This window comes from Cherax quadricarinatus, chromosome 1 (genome assembly GCF_038502225.1).
Source record: "Cherax quadricarinatus isolate ZL_2023a chromosome 1, ASM3850222v1, whole genome shotgun sequence".
Taxonomy (NCBI): Eukaryota; Metazoa; Arthropoda; class Malacostraca; order Decapoda; family Parastacidae; genus Cherax; species Cherax quadricarinatus.
In genome coordinates, this window is record NC_091292.1 from 92,868,710 (window position 1) to 92,886,759 (window position 18,050).

At 43.3% G+C, this 18,050-nt stretch overlaps 1 protein-coding gene across 1 annotated transcript; it reads left to right on the top strand.

Moving 5' to 3' along the window:
• Positions 1-293: 293 nt before the first annotated feature.
• LOC138852577 (uncharacterized) lies at positions 294-16,679 on the top strand. The gene is made up of 3 exons (XM_070084182.1): positions 294-865; positions 14,132-14,275; positions 14,843-16,679. Exons 1-3 carry the CDS (start codon positions 809-811, stop codon positions 15,011-15,013), a joined length of 372 nt encoding a protein of 123 aa, XP_069940283.1. The 5' UTR covers positions 294-808; the 3' UTR covers positions 15,014-16,679.
• The last annotated feature ends 1,371 nt before the right edge of the window (positions 16,680-18,050 follow it).

Below are 18,050 nucleotides of genomic sequence, written 5' to 3' on the forward strand. Positions count from 1 at the left end.
GATGTGATTATAACATACAAAATACTCAGAAGGATAGACAAAATAGACAGATAATCATTCTAATATTGGTATACAATACCAAGTTGATCACTAAGACATAGGCAACAGTTTTGTATATTTATTCCCGAAATATTTCGCCTTTCGGCTGAAGAAGCCTCGTATGAAGGCGAGACGTTGCGGGGATAAACGTGCCCAGAGTTGCTCATGTGTTTTATTCATTCAAAGTAGAGAGAGAGAGACTGATCCGTGGTTTGTGTAACACTGTATCGGAAATACTCAAAGAAGAGAACTTGGTCGTTTATCAGCACTGATAAGATTCATGTACATTCTACACTCTTAGTGGAGGCTACCACGTTTTAGTCATCCCCTACCTCAGTCCCACGCCTGACACTCCCATTACGCCCACGCCCCCTACGCCCACTCGTGTCTTTCCACCCTTCACGTCCACACCCACGACCAACTCCACGTCTTCCCATCGTCAGTCCGGACAACCGCGACCACTTCCACGTCCTCAAGACAACGTAGTGTCTTCACGTCCTTGTACACCGCCCATACCTACTCCTTGACGAATACACCCCACGCCCACACTCACACCACGCCGACACACCCATCCTAAGCTCACACACCTACCGCACGCCCACTTAACTCTTTTCACGCCCATATATCTACTTACCCCATATAGACGGCCACTTACCACACACATCCACTCACCCTTCACGCCATCACATCAACAATACCCGCTCCTACCACATCACACCCACATCTAAACGCCTTCACGCGCATACGCAGAGCTCCGCCGCTCATCAAGATGGAACCCATGACGTATGTGATGAGTCCTCGAGGGATCCTCAAGATTGCTCAAGTGGTAAGTGCTCCACCTTGTGCTCCACGTTCCCCCATCGGGCTGCGAGGAGCAACTCCCGCCCCTCCCCGGCTGTCCTGGTGCTCAGCAACACTGTAAGAACATGTAAAGCTCAATCCTGAATGTGGGTATTCTGATGTATGTCACGAAACGCTAAACCCCTGTGGGTTAGTCAGCTCAAGGAGTGGTGGAGGTTCTGTCCTCTGCGTTTAATATCGACCTGTCTTTGATCAGTCAGGCTATTGGTGATCGCCCATCACTATTCACAACAGTATGAATGATGTCTGTTAGGTTTTAAGGTTTATAATTAAGGCCTAGATTGAAGACTTGGCTCTACATTTTAAGCTTAGAATTAAGGTTTCGATTTAAGGCTTAGATTTAAGGATTATGTTAAAATTTTAGGTTTAAGGTTCAGGTTTAAGGTCTGGCGATAATGTTGATCATTAAGGTTACAATTCACTTATAAACAAGAATGCTTTATTCCTTCAAATAAGGATTAAGATACTCTCAATGTATATACGCTGAGTCGTGTATATTCATTGTGGCATCTTGCTGATGGCAACCGGAAGATAGGCGCCGTGTATTGTGATACGTGTCATAATCTCTGGTCACTGAACAGGTAGAGACCTCAAAGACGGGATTTAAATCTCATGATGGGAAGAAACTTGTAAAGTTCGACCTCAAAGTGAGGTCCTCTTCAGCATATGCCAACGGATGGTAGAAAATAGACACAGCACAGGAAGCGAAACTATGTTCAAAGGAGGACTGCTATGCTGTATTGTTATTCATCCATACCTGTGTTCAGCCATACCTGTGTTCATCCATACCTGTGTTCATCCACACCTGTGTTCAGCCATACCTGTGTTCATCCATACCTGTGTTCATCCATACCTGTGTTCATCCATACCTGTGTTCAGCCATACCTGTGTTCATCCATACCTGTGTTCATCCATACCTGTGTTCATCCATACCTGTGTTCATCCACACCTGTGTTCATCCATACCTGTGTTCATCCATACCTGTGTTCATCCATACCTGTGTTCATCCATACCTGTGTTCATCCATACCTGTGTTCATCCATACCTGTGTTCATCCATACCTGTGTTCATCCACACCTGTGTTCATCCATACCTGTGTTCATCCATACCTGTGTTCATCCATACCTGTGTTCATCCATACCTGTGTTCATCCATACCTGTGTTCATCCATACCTGTGTTCATCCACACCTGTGTTCATCCATACCTGTGTTCATCCATACCTGTGTTCATCCATACCTGTGTTCATCCATACCTGTGTTCATCCATACCTGTGTTCATCCATACCTGTGTTCATCCATACCTGTGTTCATCCACACCTGTGTTCATCCATACCTGTGTTCATCCATACCTGTGTTCATCCATACCTGTGTTCATCCATACCTGTGTTCATCCATACCTGTGTTCATCCATACCTGTGTTCATCCACACCTGTGTTCATCCATACCTGTGTTCATCCATACCTGTGTTCATCCATACCTGTGTTCATCCATACCTGTGTTCATCCATACCTGTGTTCATCCATACCTGTGTTCATCCATACCTGTGTTCATCCATACCTGTGTTCATCCATACCTGTGTTCATCCATACCTGTGTTCATCCATACCTGTGTTCATCCATACCTGTGTTCATCCACACCTGTGTTCATCCATACCTGTGTTCATCCACACCTGTGTTCATCCATACCTGTGTTCATCCATACCTGTGTTCATCCATACCTGTGTTCATCCATACCTGTGTTCATCCATACCTGTGTTCATCCACACCTGTGTTCATCCATACCTGTGTTCATCCATACCTGTGTTCATCAACACCCGTGTTCATCCATACCTGTGTTCATCCACACCTGTGTTCATCCATACCTATGCTCATCCATACCTGTGTTCAGCCATACTTGTTTAGCCATACCTGTGTTCATCCATACCTGTGTTCATGCATACCTGTGTTCATCCATACCTGTGTTCATCCACACCTGTATTCATCCATACCTGTGTTCATCCACACCTGTGTTCAGCCATACCTGTGTTCAGCCATACCTGTGTTCAGCCATACTTGTTTAGCCATACCTGTGTTCATCCATACCTGTGTTCATCCATACCTGTGTTCATCCACACCTGTGTTCATCCATACCTGTGTTCAGCCATACCTGTGTTCAGCCATACTTGTTTAGCCATACCTGTGTTCATCCATACCTGTGTTCATCCACACCTGTGTTCATCCATACCTGTGTTCATCCATACCTGTGTTCATCCATACCTGTACTCACCTAGTTGTACTCACCTAGTTGAGGTTGCGGGGGTCGAGTCCGAGCTCCTGGCCCCGCCTCTTCACTGATCGCTACTAGGTCACTCTCCCTGAGCCGTGAGCTTTATCATACCTCTGTTCATCCATACCCGTGTTCATCCACACCTGTGTTCATCCATACCTGTGTTCATCCATACCTGTGTTCATCTATACCTGTGTTCCTCCACACCTGTGTTCAGCCATACCTGTGTTCAGCCATACTTGTGTTTAGCCATACCTGTGTTCAGCCATACCTGTGTTCAGCCATACCTGTGTTCAGCCATACCTGTGTTCAGCCATACTTGTTTAGCCATACCTGTGTTCATCCATACCTGTGTTCATCCATACCTGTGTTCATCCACACCTGTGTTCATCCATACCTGTGTTCATCCATACCTGTGTTCATCCATACCTGTGTTCATCCATACCTGTGTTCATCCATACCTGTGTTCATCCATACCTGTGTTCATCCACACCTGTGTTCATCCATACTTGTGTTCATCCATACCTGTGTTCATCTATACCTGTGTTCATCCACACCTGTGTTCAGCCATACCTGTGTTCAGCCATACCTGTGTTCAGCCATACCTGTGTTCAGCCATACCTGTGTTCATCTATACCTGTGTTCAGCCATACCTGTGTTCATCTATACCTGTGTTCAGCCATACCTGTGTTCAGCCATACCTGTGTTCATCCACACCTGTGTTTAGCCATACCTGTGTTCAGCCATACCTGTGTTCAGCCATACCTGTGTTCAGCCATACCTGTGTTCAGCCATACCTGTGTTCATCTATACCTGTGTTCAGCCATACCTGTGTTCAGCCATACCTGTGTTCATCCACACCTGTGTTCAGCCATACCTGTGTTCAGCCATACCTGTGTTCATCCACACCTGTGTTCAGCCATACCTGTGTTCAGCCATACCTGTGTTCAGCCATACCTGTGTTCAGCCATACCTGTGTTCATCTATACCTGTGTTCAGCCATACCTGTGTTCAGCCATACCTGTGTTCATCTATACCTGTGTTCAGCCATACCTGTGTTCAGCCATACCTGTGTTCATCCACACCTGTGTTCAGCCATACCTGTGTTCAGCCATACCTGTGTTCATCCACACCTGTGTTCAGCCATACCTGTGTTCAGCCATACCTGTGTTCAGCCATACCTGTGTTCAGCCATACCTGTGTTCATCTATACCTGTGTTCAGCCATACCTGTGTTCAGTCATACTTGTGTTTAGCCATACCTGTCGGTATCTTTTTTTTTTTTTTTTTTTTTTTGCCTTTTAGACCAAGCTGCAAGGTATAAGTATGGCTGACGTACAATTATACAAGTAGGAACTTACGCGTACGTATGACTTACAGGCATACAAGCCACTTCGAGTTAAGATAACGAGATAAGCAATAATGCCATTATTTTTCAGAGTATAAAACTTGTAAGATAAGGCTTGTTGTAGCCTCACAGCGCTGTGATACCTGGCTGCCTCATTCCAGTCATCATACTCCGTGGAGCCTGGCATTACACTCCATAGATGTACAGACGTTAGAAAAGTTTAATCAAGGTATAAATGGAGCAACAAATTAGTCAGACCAAAAGTATTGTAATTTTTACGAGACCCTGGATAGTTATTAGATTAGGCTGGAATAATTAAGGCTTCTTGTTAGATTTCGTTTGGCTAGGTAGAACTCTGAATTACGGGGGAGGAGGAGGGTGATCCAGTACTGGGTTACCATACATTACTGCGTCACCACACAATAAGGGTCACCATAGTGCTGCGTCACCACACAGTACTGCGTCACCACACAGTACTGCGTCACCACACAGTACTGCGTCACCACACAGTACTGCGTCACCACACAGTACTGCGTCACCACACAATAAGGGTCACCATATAGTGCTGCGTCACCACACAGTACTGCGTCACCACACAGTACTGCGTCACCACACAATACAGCATCACCACACAGTACTGCGTCACCACACAATACAGCGTTACCACACAGTACTGCGTCACCACACAATACAGCATCACCACACAGTACTGCGTCACCACACAGTACTGCGTCACCACACAATACAGCGTCACCACACAGTACTGCGTCACCACACAATACAGCGTCACCACACAGTACTGCGTCACCACACAATACAGCATCACCACACAGTACTGCGTCACCACACAATACAGCGTCACCACACAGTACTGCGTCACCACACAGTACTGCGTCACCACACAATACAGCGTCACCACACAGTACTGCGTCACCACACAATACAGCATCACCACACAGTACTGCGTCACCACACAATACAGCGTCACCACACAGTACTGCGTCACCACACAATACAGCATCACCACACAGTACTGCGTCACCACACAATACAGCGTCACCACACAATACAGCATCACCACACAGTACTAGGTCACCACACAATACAGCATCACCACACAGTACTGCGTCACCACACAATACAGCATCACCACACAGTACTGCGTCACCACACAATACAGCATCACCACACAGTACTGCGGCACCACACAATACAGCATCACCACACAGTACTGAGTCACCACACAATACAGCGTCACCACACAGTACTGCGTCACCACACAATACAGCATCACCACACAGTACTGCGTCACCACACAATACAGCGTCACCACACAGTACTGCGTCACCACACAGTACTGCGTCACCACACAATACAGCGTCACCACACAGTACTGCGTCACCACACAATACAGCATCACCACACAGTACTGCATCACCACACAATACAGCGTCACCACACAATACAGCGTCACCACACAATACAGCATCACCACACAGTACTAGGTCACCACACAATACAGCATCACCACACAGTACTGCGTCACCACACAATACAGCATCACCACACAGTACTGCATCACCACACAATACAGCATCACCACACAGTACTGCGTCACCACACAATACAGCATCACCACACAGTACTGAGTCACCACACAATACAGCGTCACCACACAGTACTGCGTCACCACACAATACAGCATCACCACACAGTACTGCGTCACCACACAATACAGCGTCACCACACAGTACTGCGTCACCACACAATACAGCATCACCACACAGTACTGCGTCACCACACAATACAGCATCACCACACAGTACTGCGTCACCACACAATACAGCGTCACCACACAGTACTGAGTCACCACACAATACAGCATCACCACACAGTACTGCGTCACCACACAATACAGCGTCACCACACAGTACTGCGTCACCACACAATACAGCGTCACCACACAGTACTGAGTCACCACACAATACAGCATCACCACACAGTACTGCGTCACCACACAATACAGCGTCACCACACAGTACTGCGTCACCACACAATACAGCGTCACCACACAGTACTGAGTCACCACACAATACAGCATCACCACACAGTACTGCGTCAACACACAATACAGCGTCACCACACAGTACTGCGTCACCACACAATACAGCGTCACCACACAGTACTGCGTCACCACACAATACAGCATCACCACACAGTACTGCGTCACCACACAATACAGCGTCACCACACAGTACTGCGTCAACACACAATACAGCATCACCACACAGTACTGCGTCACCACACAATACAGCGTCACCACACAGTACTGCGTCACCACACAATACAGCATCACCACACAGTACTGCGTCACCACACAATACAGCATCACCACACAGTACTGCGTCACCACACAGTACTGCGTCACCACACAATACAGCATCACCACACAGTACTGCGTCACCACACAATACAGCATCACCACACAGTACTGCGTCACCACACAGTACTGCGTCACCACACAATACAGCATCACCACACAGTACTGCGTCACCACACAGTACTGCGTCACCACACAATACAGCATCACCACACAGTACTGCGTCACCACACAATACAGCATCACCACACAGTACTGCGTCACCACACAATACAGCGTCACCACACAGTACTAGGTCACCACACAATACAGCATCACCACACAGTACTGCGTCACCACACAATACAGCGTCACCACACAGTATTAGGTCACCACACATCACAGTAAATTTCGGATTTATTTATAAGTTTTAATAACAATGAATCTCATAAATAAATACAACTTGACTCTTAAATTTATCAAAATTTCTAAATTAGCTTGTCTGTTATATTGCTTAAGGTTCGGCTTCAGACTTAATAATAATATATCTTTATTTCTACAAGTACATGTACAAGGTATACAGACCATAGCTGACATCAATGACATACTACTATATAGAAAGCCCCTTGTGTACGAATGGTATATAATACCGACAAGTTGAGATTAAGACACATGTGCAACATCTGGGTATCTTTATTGTAGACGTTTCGCCATCCAGTGACTTTATCAATACAAATTCTAGGACATAACTTGAAGACAGTAGAACTATGTACAGAAGATGAGGTAATCAGTCCCTCAACCTAGGAGTAGGTGCGAAGAGCACCATAGTCGTGGAGATTCTCACGACTGAGATTCCACGACTATGGTGCTCTTCGCACCTACTCCTAGGTTGAGGGACTGATTACCTCATCTTCTGTACATAGTTCTACTGTCTTCAAGTTATGTTCTAGAATTTGTATTGATAAAGCCACTGGATGGCGAAACGTCTACAATAAAGATACCCAGATGTTGCACATGTGTCTTAATCTCAGAAAGCCCCTTGTTATGCTGAGCATTTCGGGTAAATTGGGTCAATTCTGACCCAGGATGCGACCCACACCAGTTGAACAGGGACAGCAGGTGTCTTATGGTAACACGTCCCTAATGTTTTCCAGCCGTACCGGAGGAGATTCGAACCCCGGATCTCAGTGTGTGAGCTGAGTGCGCTAGTGATCGAGCTACGGGACTGAAGGATAGGAGTGAGAGGTGAGGGTACATCATGTTGCTTCACTGGGTCGTGCAGAAAAAAAATTGAAAAACAGAACTAGGTGATGTTCCAGTTTTAAATTAGGCTAGGCTTTGCTAAGTAATGTGAAATATATTTATGCTGGGCTGACACTGTTGGTCAGAGTAGGCAGGACTAGGCTGTGATTAGATTGTGTTGAACTGACCTAGCAAAGGTTGAAATCATGACATCCTGAGTCTAAATGTTGGGAAACGCAAGTGTGAAGAATTGCTGACCAATTACATGATAAATTAGGTCAGGAGTTCGAATCTTCTCCGGTACGGCTGGAAAACATTAGGGATGTGTTTCCGTAAGACACCTGCTGTCCCCGTCCCTGTTCACCCATCAGTAAAATGGGTACCTGGGTGTTAGTCGACTGTTGTGGGTTGCATCCTGGGACAAAACTGACCTAATTTGCCCGAAATGCTGAGCATAACAAAGGACTTTCTATATAGTATTATGTCACTGACGTCAGCTAGGCCTGTATACCATGTACATTAGGGAGCATTGAAAAAATACAAATTTTAAAGATGTGAACTGCACTTTTCAGGCATTATTTGTATGGTCACAACAAACTTCTGTGCAAAATTTCAGACCATTTCATGCCCATTTACCCTGCAGTATCGCAATCGACTTTTCGTCAAATTATACACCATTGAAAGCAATTAGTTATAATTTATCGGTTGCCAGGATAACGATCAAGTGTACATGGTTTACATAATTTTTGGTTGTGAAGATTGTTTAATCAAATGTATATGGGTTATATCAATCATCAACTATTTAATTTTAAACTATTACAAGTTATAAATGAAGTGTTTCTTGGTGCTGAACTTGGGCCTCACTTTCCTGGAAAATATTCTTTGCCTGATTTATCCATCTCTTGCCTTCTTTCCAGTCACTTCGGTGTAAGCTTCAGTCATCAATTATATCCCTCTCTTAACAGCTTGAGTGTTGTTTGGCCACTTGGGCACCTCCAATGGAGTCTCAATAATTTTCAGAACCTGTTGATCTGATAGAGAAACAATGAAAGGAAGCTCAGTTTTGAGTTCAGTCTTCCAGTCATTCCTGGAATGATAGTTCAGTCTTCCAGTCATTCCTGGAATGACAGTTCTTTGCTTGCCACTTTAGTTTGGGAATCACTACTTTTCTTGAGTTGACAATAGGAACCACATTGTCATTCTCTTCATCTTCACTGTCATCCTCATTATCAGTGTCGATTAACAAGTCCTCGTCAACAGCACCAGCAGAATCTTCTCCATACTCATCGGAGCTCTCAGTACTTTCTTCTGTCTGCTGATTCTCTTCTCTAATTTTTCTTATCATTGAGACAGCTTTGTTTCCCACAGTCATGTCTTCATCAGCGCATATACCAAGAAGCAGCTGATCTGTGTGAGCAAAGTAGGAATTTTTTTGGACAGTCTTCTTTACCTCCTTCTTTTCTTCACTGTTCAGATGTCTCATAAACTGCAGTGACTGGAAGACGTTCTTTGGACCGTGTCTGACATAAGGTTGCAGCTTGATGTGGAACCACATTGGAGCACTGAACTTTAAAATCATAATGACGACTCTTTTCAGCTCCTGACTGGGTTTTGATGTTGCCATATACAGCCTAAGGAACCCACTTCATAAAGTATTCCACCTTGACACACACGGTGGACCTGGTTCAAGAGCAGCCAAGTCGTCATCAACCACACCTGTGATCACTCCTTTGCAAATCCTATAAAAGTATTACTGGTTCCAGGACAGATCCTCTGCCACATTGTCATTCAGAGCAGGGAAATCAGTGAAACTGACTGGCTGGAAAGCAACAACTGGCAGCTCAGACAGAGGATCCTTGATCTGCTTGCCAATGGGACCTCTCCAGTGCTCAGGACCACTTGGTTTACAGTCATAGTGGTAGAAAACAGCTCGGAATGGCAGCTCATTTCCATGAAGCTGACGAACGAAATAATGGACCGGATGACCAAGTAACATTTCAAGATGATGAATGGTTCCATTGTCCACCTTGATGATAATGCCATAGTCCATTAAGGTGGCGGTAGCAATGGCAGCTCCAGCATAATCACTGATCAAGTATCGGTCACAAGTGGCTGCCAGTGTGGGGAGTCTTGTTTTGTTCTGCTGTGAGCTGCTGGCAGTCAGTCCACTCAAGACATAGTCAGCATCAGTGTCGACAGAAGGGCTATCTCTGGCATCATTTGAATTATTGTCAGAATCAGAAACTTCTCCAGCTGCCGGTTCACTTTATCTTTCCTCCAGCTGCTTCCTGGTTCTGGCTGCATCCTGCTTCTCTTTAACCGTCACTCTATCCCACATCCCACAAGAAGGAACTGTACCTCAGGTTTAGGAACTTTCACATCACAATTACAGTCCAGGTGGTATCCGTCACACTCCTTTATTTTGCAGCCTACATCTTGACAGGCGGTATCAGGACAGAAACAACTACATATATCAAACAACTCATTCATTTCTTCCTGAAATGTAGCTTTTCTGGAGACATTTTTGTTCTTATTAAGTTCTATTCCTCTACTGTACAATTTTCTCAATCTTTCCCCAATAGTTTTCTGGCTGAGAACAGAAATAGTCTTTCTGTCTCCAATTGATTTCTGTCATAGTCCAGAACAATTCTTAGCTGTTATCTTGATAATCACTGAAACATCAGTAAACTTTCCTCCATCACATTTATATTACCAGCAGTTCCTTAACACATCGCCTTTGGACGGAAGTTTGTTCATTGGGAGAACACTGGCATGGCCAGACAATGCATGTTCTGTGACTTTCCTCGTTGACATTGTAGCATCTCAGTAGCAAAGTATATAAGTAATCAGAGTATCTGAAAAGAGAGAAAGCTAGTTAATGTTTATAAATACTGCAGAGTACATAGATACACTGCGCTACTCAGTAATAAAGACATATTCCAAAATTTCAGTCGCAGATGCTGTAGGCTAAAACTCAACCAATCAACTTCATATTTGGCACTGAATCTAAGATGTATATAAGGAACAATGCCCGAAGAGTGCAGTTTTGACCAAAATTTCAATGCTCTCTAATGTACATGTGCTTGTAGTAAATAAAGATATTATATTATCATCATTAAAGAAAGGGATTCCAGTCACATGTAGAAGGGGAGTGAGCAGCGAATGGATATCTAGGATAATAAGGGCAAATAGCTTGCAACTAGACAGTAACTACCGCAAGGAACTTGGAATTCCATTCACTGACGAACATGATATGTGGGCAATGGATGGGGTGCATCTCTGGTGCATGAGTATCATCATTGGCCAGTTCAGTCGAAGGAGTCATTGCTAAATTGTCTAAGACTTCAGACTGATAGAAAATAAGAGTTGAATATGTATGGGAAACAGAGGGGTTACAGTATTAGGGACGGGAAGGGCAAAAATTTCCAAGATATGTTTAGCAAATATTCAGAAAACATGACAGCTCATAAAATAGTTGCTGATAAAAACAGGAAAAATTGATTTACAGACAAAATGAGACAAGTGTGGAAATTTTTTTACATAATTTCCTAAATGTGGAACATTTTTTTATTTATATTAACACATCGGCCGTTTCCCACCAAGGCAGGGTGGCCCGAAAAAGAAAAACTTTCATCATCATTTACTCCATCACTGTCTTGCCAGAAGCGTGCTTACACTACAGTCATAAAACTGTAATATTAACACCCTTCCTTCAGAGTGCCGACACTGTACTTCCCATCTCCAGGACTTAAGTCCGGCCTGCCGGTTTCCCTGAATCCTTTCATAAATGTTACCTTGCTCACACTCCAACAGTACGTCAAGTCCTAAAAACCATTTGTCTCCATTCGCTCCTAACACGTTCACGAATGATTGCTGGAAGTCCAAACCCCTCGCACACGAAACCTCCTTTACCCCTCCCTTCAACTTTTCCTAGGCCGACCCCTACCCCGCCTTCCCTCCACTACAGATTTATACACTCTCGATGCCATTCTATTTCCTTCCACCCTCTCTACATGTCCAAACCATCTCAACAATTCTTCCTTAGCCCTCTGGATAATAGTTTTGGTAATCCCACACCTCCTCCTAATCTCCAAACTACGGATTCTCTGCATTATATTCACACCACACATTGTCCTCAGACGTGACTTCTCCACTGCCTCCAGCCTTCTTCATGAATAATACAATAATTGTGTAATAAAATATAATGCTGTTTGGACACTTCAAGAAATTTCGAGGGAGGGGGTGGGGAACTGCAAGTAATGACGCCGGGAGACGCCCTATTGAATTTAATGCGTGTACACTAGTTGTTACAATCGTCCAATAATCCGGCATCATCGAGGCCATAATGGGGTCTTTCGCCTGGATTTGGAATAGGAACTTGTGTTAATGTCTCCTGCTGAAGAATTGGGACAGGAAATTTGTGGGACCTCACAAATTACGTGTAGATGGTGGAAAATAAATGCCGATATCACTCACAGGGAAGTGCACCATAGTCTTTGCATTTAGATTACTAGCTGGCCAGTGTAGAATCTAGGTGTTAGGCAGGTGTTGTGGTGAGATCCATCTACAGTAATTAAATGGTAAGTGTTAATACCAATTATATTTGTTGTTCCCAGCAAGCTTAATCCTATACAGTCCACACAACTTTAATTACCAGAGTAGCTGGTTTTAATATTATAATTATTAATTTAATGTTAGGTCTAGTTTTTTGTGAGAGGGGTGAAGAAGTGGGCAGTCGAAGGAGTAGCAGTTCAGTGACCTACTGTGACTAAGTCCCACTTACCTCACCCAAATTACTTGCAAGTAGTAATTCAGGTAATGCCTTGTATACCTCCTGCAGGTGATTTGCTCACATAATAATAATAATAATAATAAAAAATAATAATAATAATAATAATAATAATAATAATAATAATAATAATAATAATAATAATAATAATAATAATAATAATTTTCACAATAAGAAAACAAGACAAAAACTTTCTTAGTGTCTATAATACAAATTAGGGGAGTGCAAGAAATAAAAATGATTAACTAAGGCTAATATGCCTGATGAATGCCATATACAGGGATATAAAGTAAGAAAGGTAGCGGAGTAGCTATGCATGCTATGGAAAATTTAAACCGATGCATTAGAAACAATATAAAAACAGAAAGGACAGACACAGAATCTGTTTAGCTGCAGTTTCTCGAAAGGCATGAAAAGATAATCATAGGTGTGATCTCCAGTCCATCAAACCTAGATTAGTGACCAGAGTAAACTTTTGGACAAAATTGCAAAGGCAACTAGAAAGGAAAATGCAGTTTTAATGGGAGATTTTAACTTAAGTCAAATCGTTTGGAGCAATTTGATAGGTAATGCAATTTAGTGAGTTCTTGAAAAGGTCCATGACTGATTTTTAAAACAGTTTGTGTCAGAACCAACTGGATTTAGTTCTGGCTAACAAGGATTCTCTAACATAATCTTGAGGTTAATGAAGAACTTGGAAGAAGTGAATACAAATCAATTAATTTTAATAGCTCATGGAATTACCTTAATAACGATAACAAAGATGAGGTCCTCAATTTTCGCTCTGCAGATTACACGGAGGTAAGTTATTACTTGAGAAGTGTTGACAGAGGTAACTTGGGATTATCACGAGGGAGACGGGATAGCTGACATTAATTGTCAACATGACCTTTTCCAAAGCATTGTACAAGCTAGCCAAGCTGCATATATTCCTCATAAAAAAAATATAAAATGTGAATGACGCTAAATGGATAAACAACAGGTAGCTTTATATATAGATTGGACAAGTACATGAATGGGTGTGGGTTGGTGTGAATTGGACTTACCTAGCATGGGCTAGTAAGTCTACAACAGTGTTACATCGTTCTTATGTTCTTGTCGTGTTGGTTCTTTCTACGCAAATGACAGATTTATGTAAATAAAGTCGCTAAAACATATATAGAATCATGTGGTATCCTCCCGGCAGGGACCTGCTGGTGCACCTCTCTCACCTTCCTCTCCTCCGGCAGATTTTCGTCGTGATCTCGTTGGGCATGTGGTTTAGCCTCATCAATTACTGGTCCGACTTCGTTACCGGCACAGTCTTTCTCGGTTTCTTCACCAGCTTAGCACTTTTCGCCCAGAACGCATTAACAGGGCCGAGCAGAGTGCTGGTAGGTTACAAGCCCGGAAGTAGCAGAGTACACTGATGTACAAACACTAAGTACATCATTTCTGTCACTAATAATAATAATAATAATAATAATAATAATAATAATAATAATAATAATAATAATAATAATAATAATAATAATAATAAAACAACCTTGATAGGTGCTAATCCCATTGACAGTAAAAAAAAACATTAGAACTCCATTGTGGTCTATTAAAACAAGGTTTCCATGTCATGGATCAGCATGTCACTACTAAGTAAACTTGAGCAACTTCAGTTTCCTGTTATGGTACCATGATTGCATGCAGATGAAACTTGGCGTTGGAGCTCATGGTGGATAACTTATGTTACTAGCGATAATGGTCTGGGAAGGATCGAAATGTGCGCTTATTTTGTTGTTGCTTTATCTCAAGATATATCTGTAAATATTCACTCAGAAGTTCTTTCTGTTAAGTATAATTATTGGACAAATATGTAAATTGGATTAGTTGGAATGTTAGTTTAATAAGAATGGCCAATTAACCTACTTAGGATAAATTCTCATTGGGTTTCTTGATTTTCATTTTAGGAAATCCTGCTGAGTGGCGTGCTGTGTCTGTTTTTCTTCATAAGCTGCATCCTGGTGCTGGTACATTTCCACACATTGCCCGTAGGTAATGCATGTGGCTCCTTCTGCTTGTTCGCCAGCGTTGTCTACGGACTGGACGTGTTTTTCACCTTCAAGGAAGAGTCTGAGTGAGATGATTGTGGGCAACCCCCACCACCACCACCACCACGGACATGCATGAACGCGGTTTTTCACGTACAGAGTGAAGGAAAGAACTCACACACTCCCTCACTGTGTTGCAACACTTGCAACACCTGAAGACTTAAGACGGAATAATTTCAACATACGGGAGGTGGATAAATTCCAGCTAGTCTGCAACACTTTATTATTATTGCTGTTATTATTATTATTATTATTATTCTAAAAGGTAATAACGAAGCCTAGGCAATGGAACGCAATTAGGATTGAATCAAGGAAGGGGAGGATAGATCCAGTTCCTTGGATTAAGAGCCCCTCACCGGCATGGAGGCACCTTCCCTGAGGGGCTGCCACTGTAACTGTAGCCTTTGGAATGGTCGTTATCTGTAAATTAACGTAATATTGAGCAAAGAAGCCGTGCACACAAAACAATGGTCCCACAAATTTGCTTTAAACCACATTCATACGTAGTCGTTCTTGGAGTATTTCACTTTATTTTCTTTAGAAATGTACTACCTAGCTCATGAAAACAGTTTACATATAACTGCTAACACACATCAAGTGATACAACGGCAAATATAGCAAGAGTAGACTTATTAATAAACCGTCTCGCCCGCATGAGGCTATATTATGTAGGAAAAACGTGTACTACCTTTGTGTACTACGCTTGTGTACTAGCCATGTGTACTACGCTTGTGTACTACCCATGTGTACTACGCTTGTGTACTAGCCATGTGTACTACGCTTGCGTACTACGCTTGTGTACTACCCATGTGTACTACGCTTGCGTACTACGCTTGTGTACTACGCTTGTGTACTACCCATGTGTACTACGCTTGTGTACTACGCTTGGGTAATACGCTTGTGTACTACGCTTGTGTACTACACTTGTGTACTACGCTTTTGTACTACGCTTGTGTAATGCCCTTGTGTACTACGCTTGTGTACTACGCTTGTGTACTACACTTGTGTACAACGCTTGTGTACTACGCTTGGGTACTACGCTTGAGTACTACGCTTGTGTACTACGCTTGGGTACTACGCTTGTGTACTACGCTTGGGTACTACGCTTGTGTACTATGCTTGTGTACTACGCTTGGGTGCTACGCTTGTGTACTACGCTTGTGTACTACGCTTGGGTACAACAATTGTGTACTACGCTTGTGTACTACAGTTGGGTACTATGCTTGTGTACTACGCTTGTGTACTACACTTGGGTACCACGCTTGGGTACTACGCTTGTGTACTATGCTTGTGTACTACGCTTGTGTACTACGCTTGTGTACTACAATTGTGTACTACGCTTGTGTACTACAATTGTGTACTACGCTTGTGTACTACGCTTGGGTACTACGCTTGGGTACTACGCTTGTGTACTACGCTTGGGTGCTACGCTTTTGTACTACCCTTGTGTACTACACTTGTGTACTACCCTTGTGTACTACACTTGTGTACTACGCTTGTGTACTACGCTTGGGTACTACGCTTGTGTACTACGCTTGGGTACTACACTTGGGTACTACGCTTGTGTACTACGTTTGTGTACTACACTTGTGTACTACACTTGGGTAATACGCTTGGGTACTACGCTTGTGTACTACGCTTGGGTACTACGCTTGTGTACTACGCTTGTGTACTAAACTTGTGTACTACATATGTGTACTACGCTTGTGTACTACGCTTGTGTACTACACTTGTGTACTACGCTTGTGTACTACGCTTGTGTACTACACTTGTGTACTACGCTTGTGTACTACGCTTGTGTACTACACTTGTGTACTACGCTTGTGTACTACCCTTGTGTACTACACTTGTGTACTACGCTTGTGTACTACGCTTGTGTACTACCCTTGGGTACTACACTTGTGTACTACACATGTGTACTACACTTGTATACTACACTTGTGTACTACGCTTGTGTACTACCCTTGTGTACTACACTTGTGTACTACGCTTGTGTACTACCCTTGTGTACTACACTTGTGTACTACGCTTGTGTACTACGCTTGGGTACTACGCTTGGGTACTACGCTTGTGTACTACGCTTGGGTACTACGCTTTTGTACTACCCTTGTGTACTACACTTGTGTACTACCCTTGTGTACTACACTTGTGTACTACGCTTGGGTACTACGCTTATGTACTATGCTTGTGTACTACGCTTGTGTACTACACTTGGTCCAACGCTTGTGTACTACGCTTGAGTACTACGCTTGTGTACTACCCTTGTGTACTACGCTTCTGTACTACGCTTGTGTACTACACTTGTGTATTACACTTGTGTACTACGCTTGTGTGCTACGCTTGTGTGCTACACTTGTGTACTGCACTTGTGTACAACGCTTGTGTACTACTCTTGAGTACTACGCTTGTGTACTACACTTGTGTGCTACACTTGTTTACTACGCTTGTACTACACTTGTGTACTACGCTTGTGTACTACACTTGTGCACTATGCATGTGTACTACTCTTGTGTACTACACTTGTGTACTACACTTGTGTACTACACTTGTGTATTACACTTGTGTACTACGCTTGTGTACTACGCTTGTGTACTACACTTGTGTACTACACTTGTGTATTACACTTGTGTACTACGCTTGTGTACTACGCTTGTGTACTACGGTTGTGTACTATGCTTGCGTACTACACTTGTGTACTACGCTTGTGTACTACACTTGTGTACTACACTTGTGTACTACGCTTGTGTACTACGCTTGTGTACTACGCTTGCGTACTACGCTTGTGTACAACGCTTGGGTACTACACTTGTGTACTACGCTTGGGTACTACACTTGGGTACTACGCTTATGTACTACGCTTATGTACTACACTTGTGTACTACGCTTGGGTACTACGCTTGTGTACTACGCTGATGTACTACACTTGTGTACTACGCTTGTGTCCTGCGCCTGGGTACTACGCTTGTGTACTATGCTTGGGTACCACGCTTGTGTACTACGCTTGTGTACTACGCTTAGGTACTACGCTTGTGTACTACGCTTGTGTACTACAATTGTGTACTAAGCT

Coding starts and splice junctions, on each gene's coding strand:
- LOC138852577 (XM_070084182.1), top strand. CDS start 809: ATGGAACCCATGACGTATGTGATGAGTCCTCGAGGGATCCTCAAGATT. Junction 866..14,131: donor TCCTCAAGATTGCTCAAGTG/GTAAGTGCTCCA, acceptor CTCCTCCGGCAG/ATTTTCGTCGTGATCTCGTT. Junction 14,276..14,842: donor CAGGGCCGAGCAGAGTGCTG/GTAGGTTACAAG, acceptor TTTTCATTTTAG/GAAATCCTGCTGAGTGGCGT.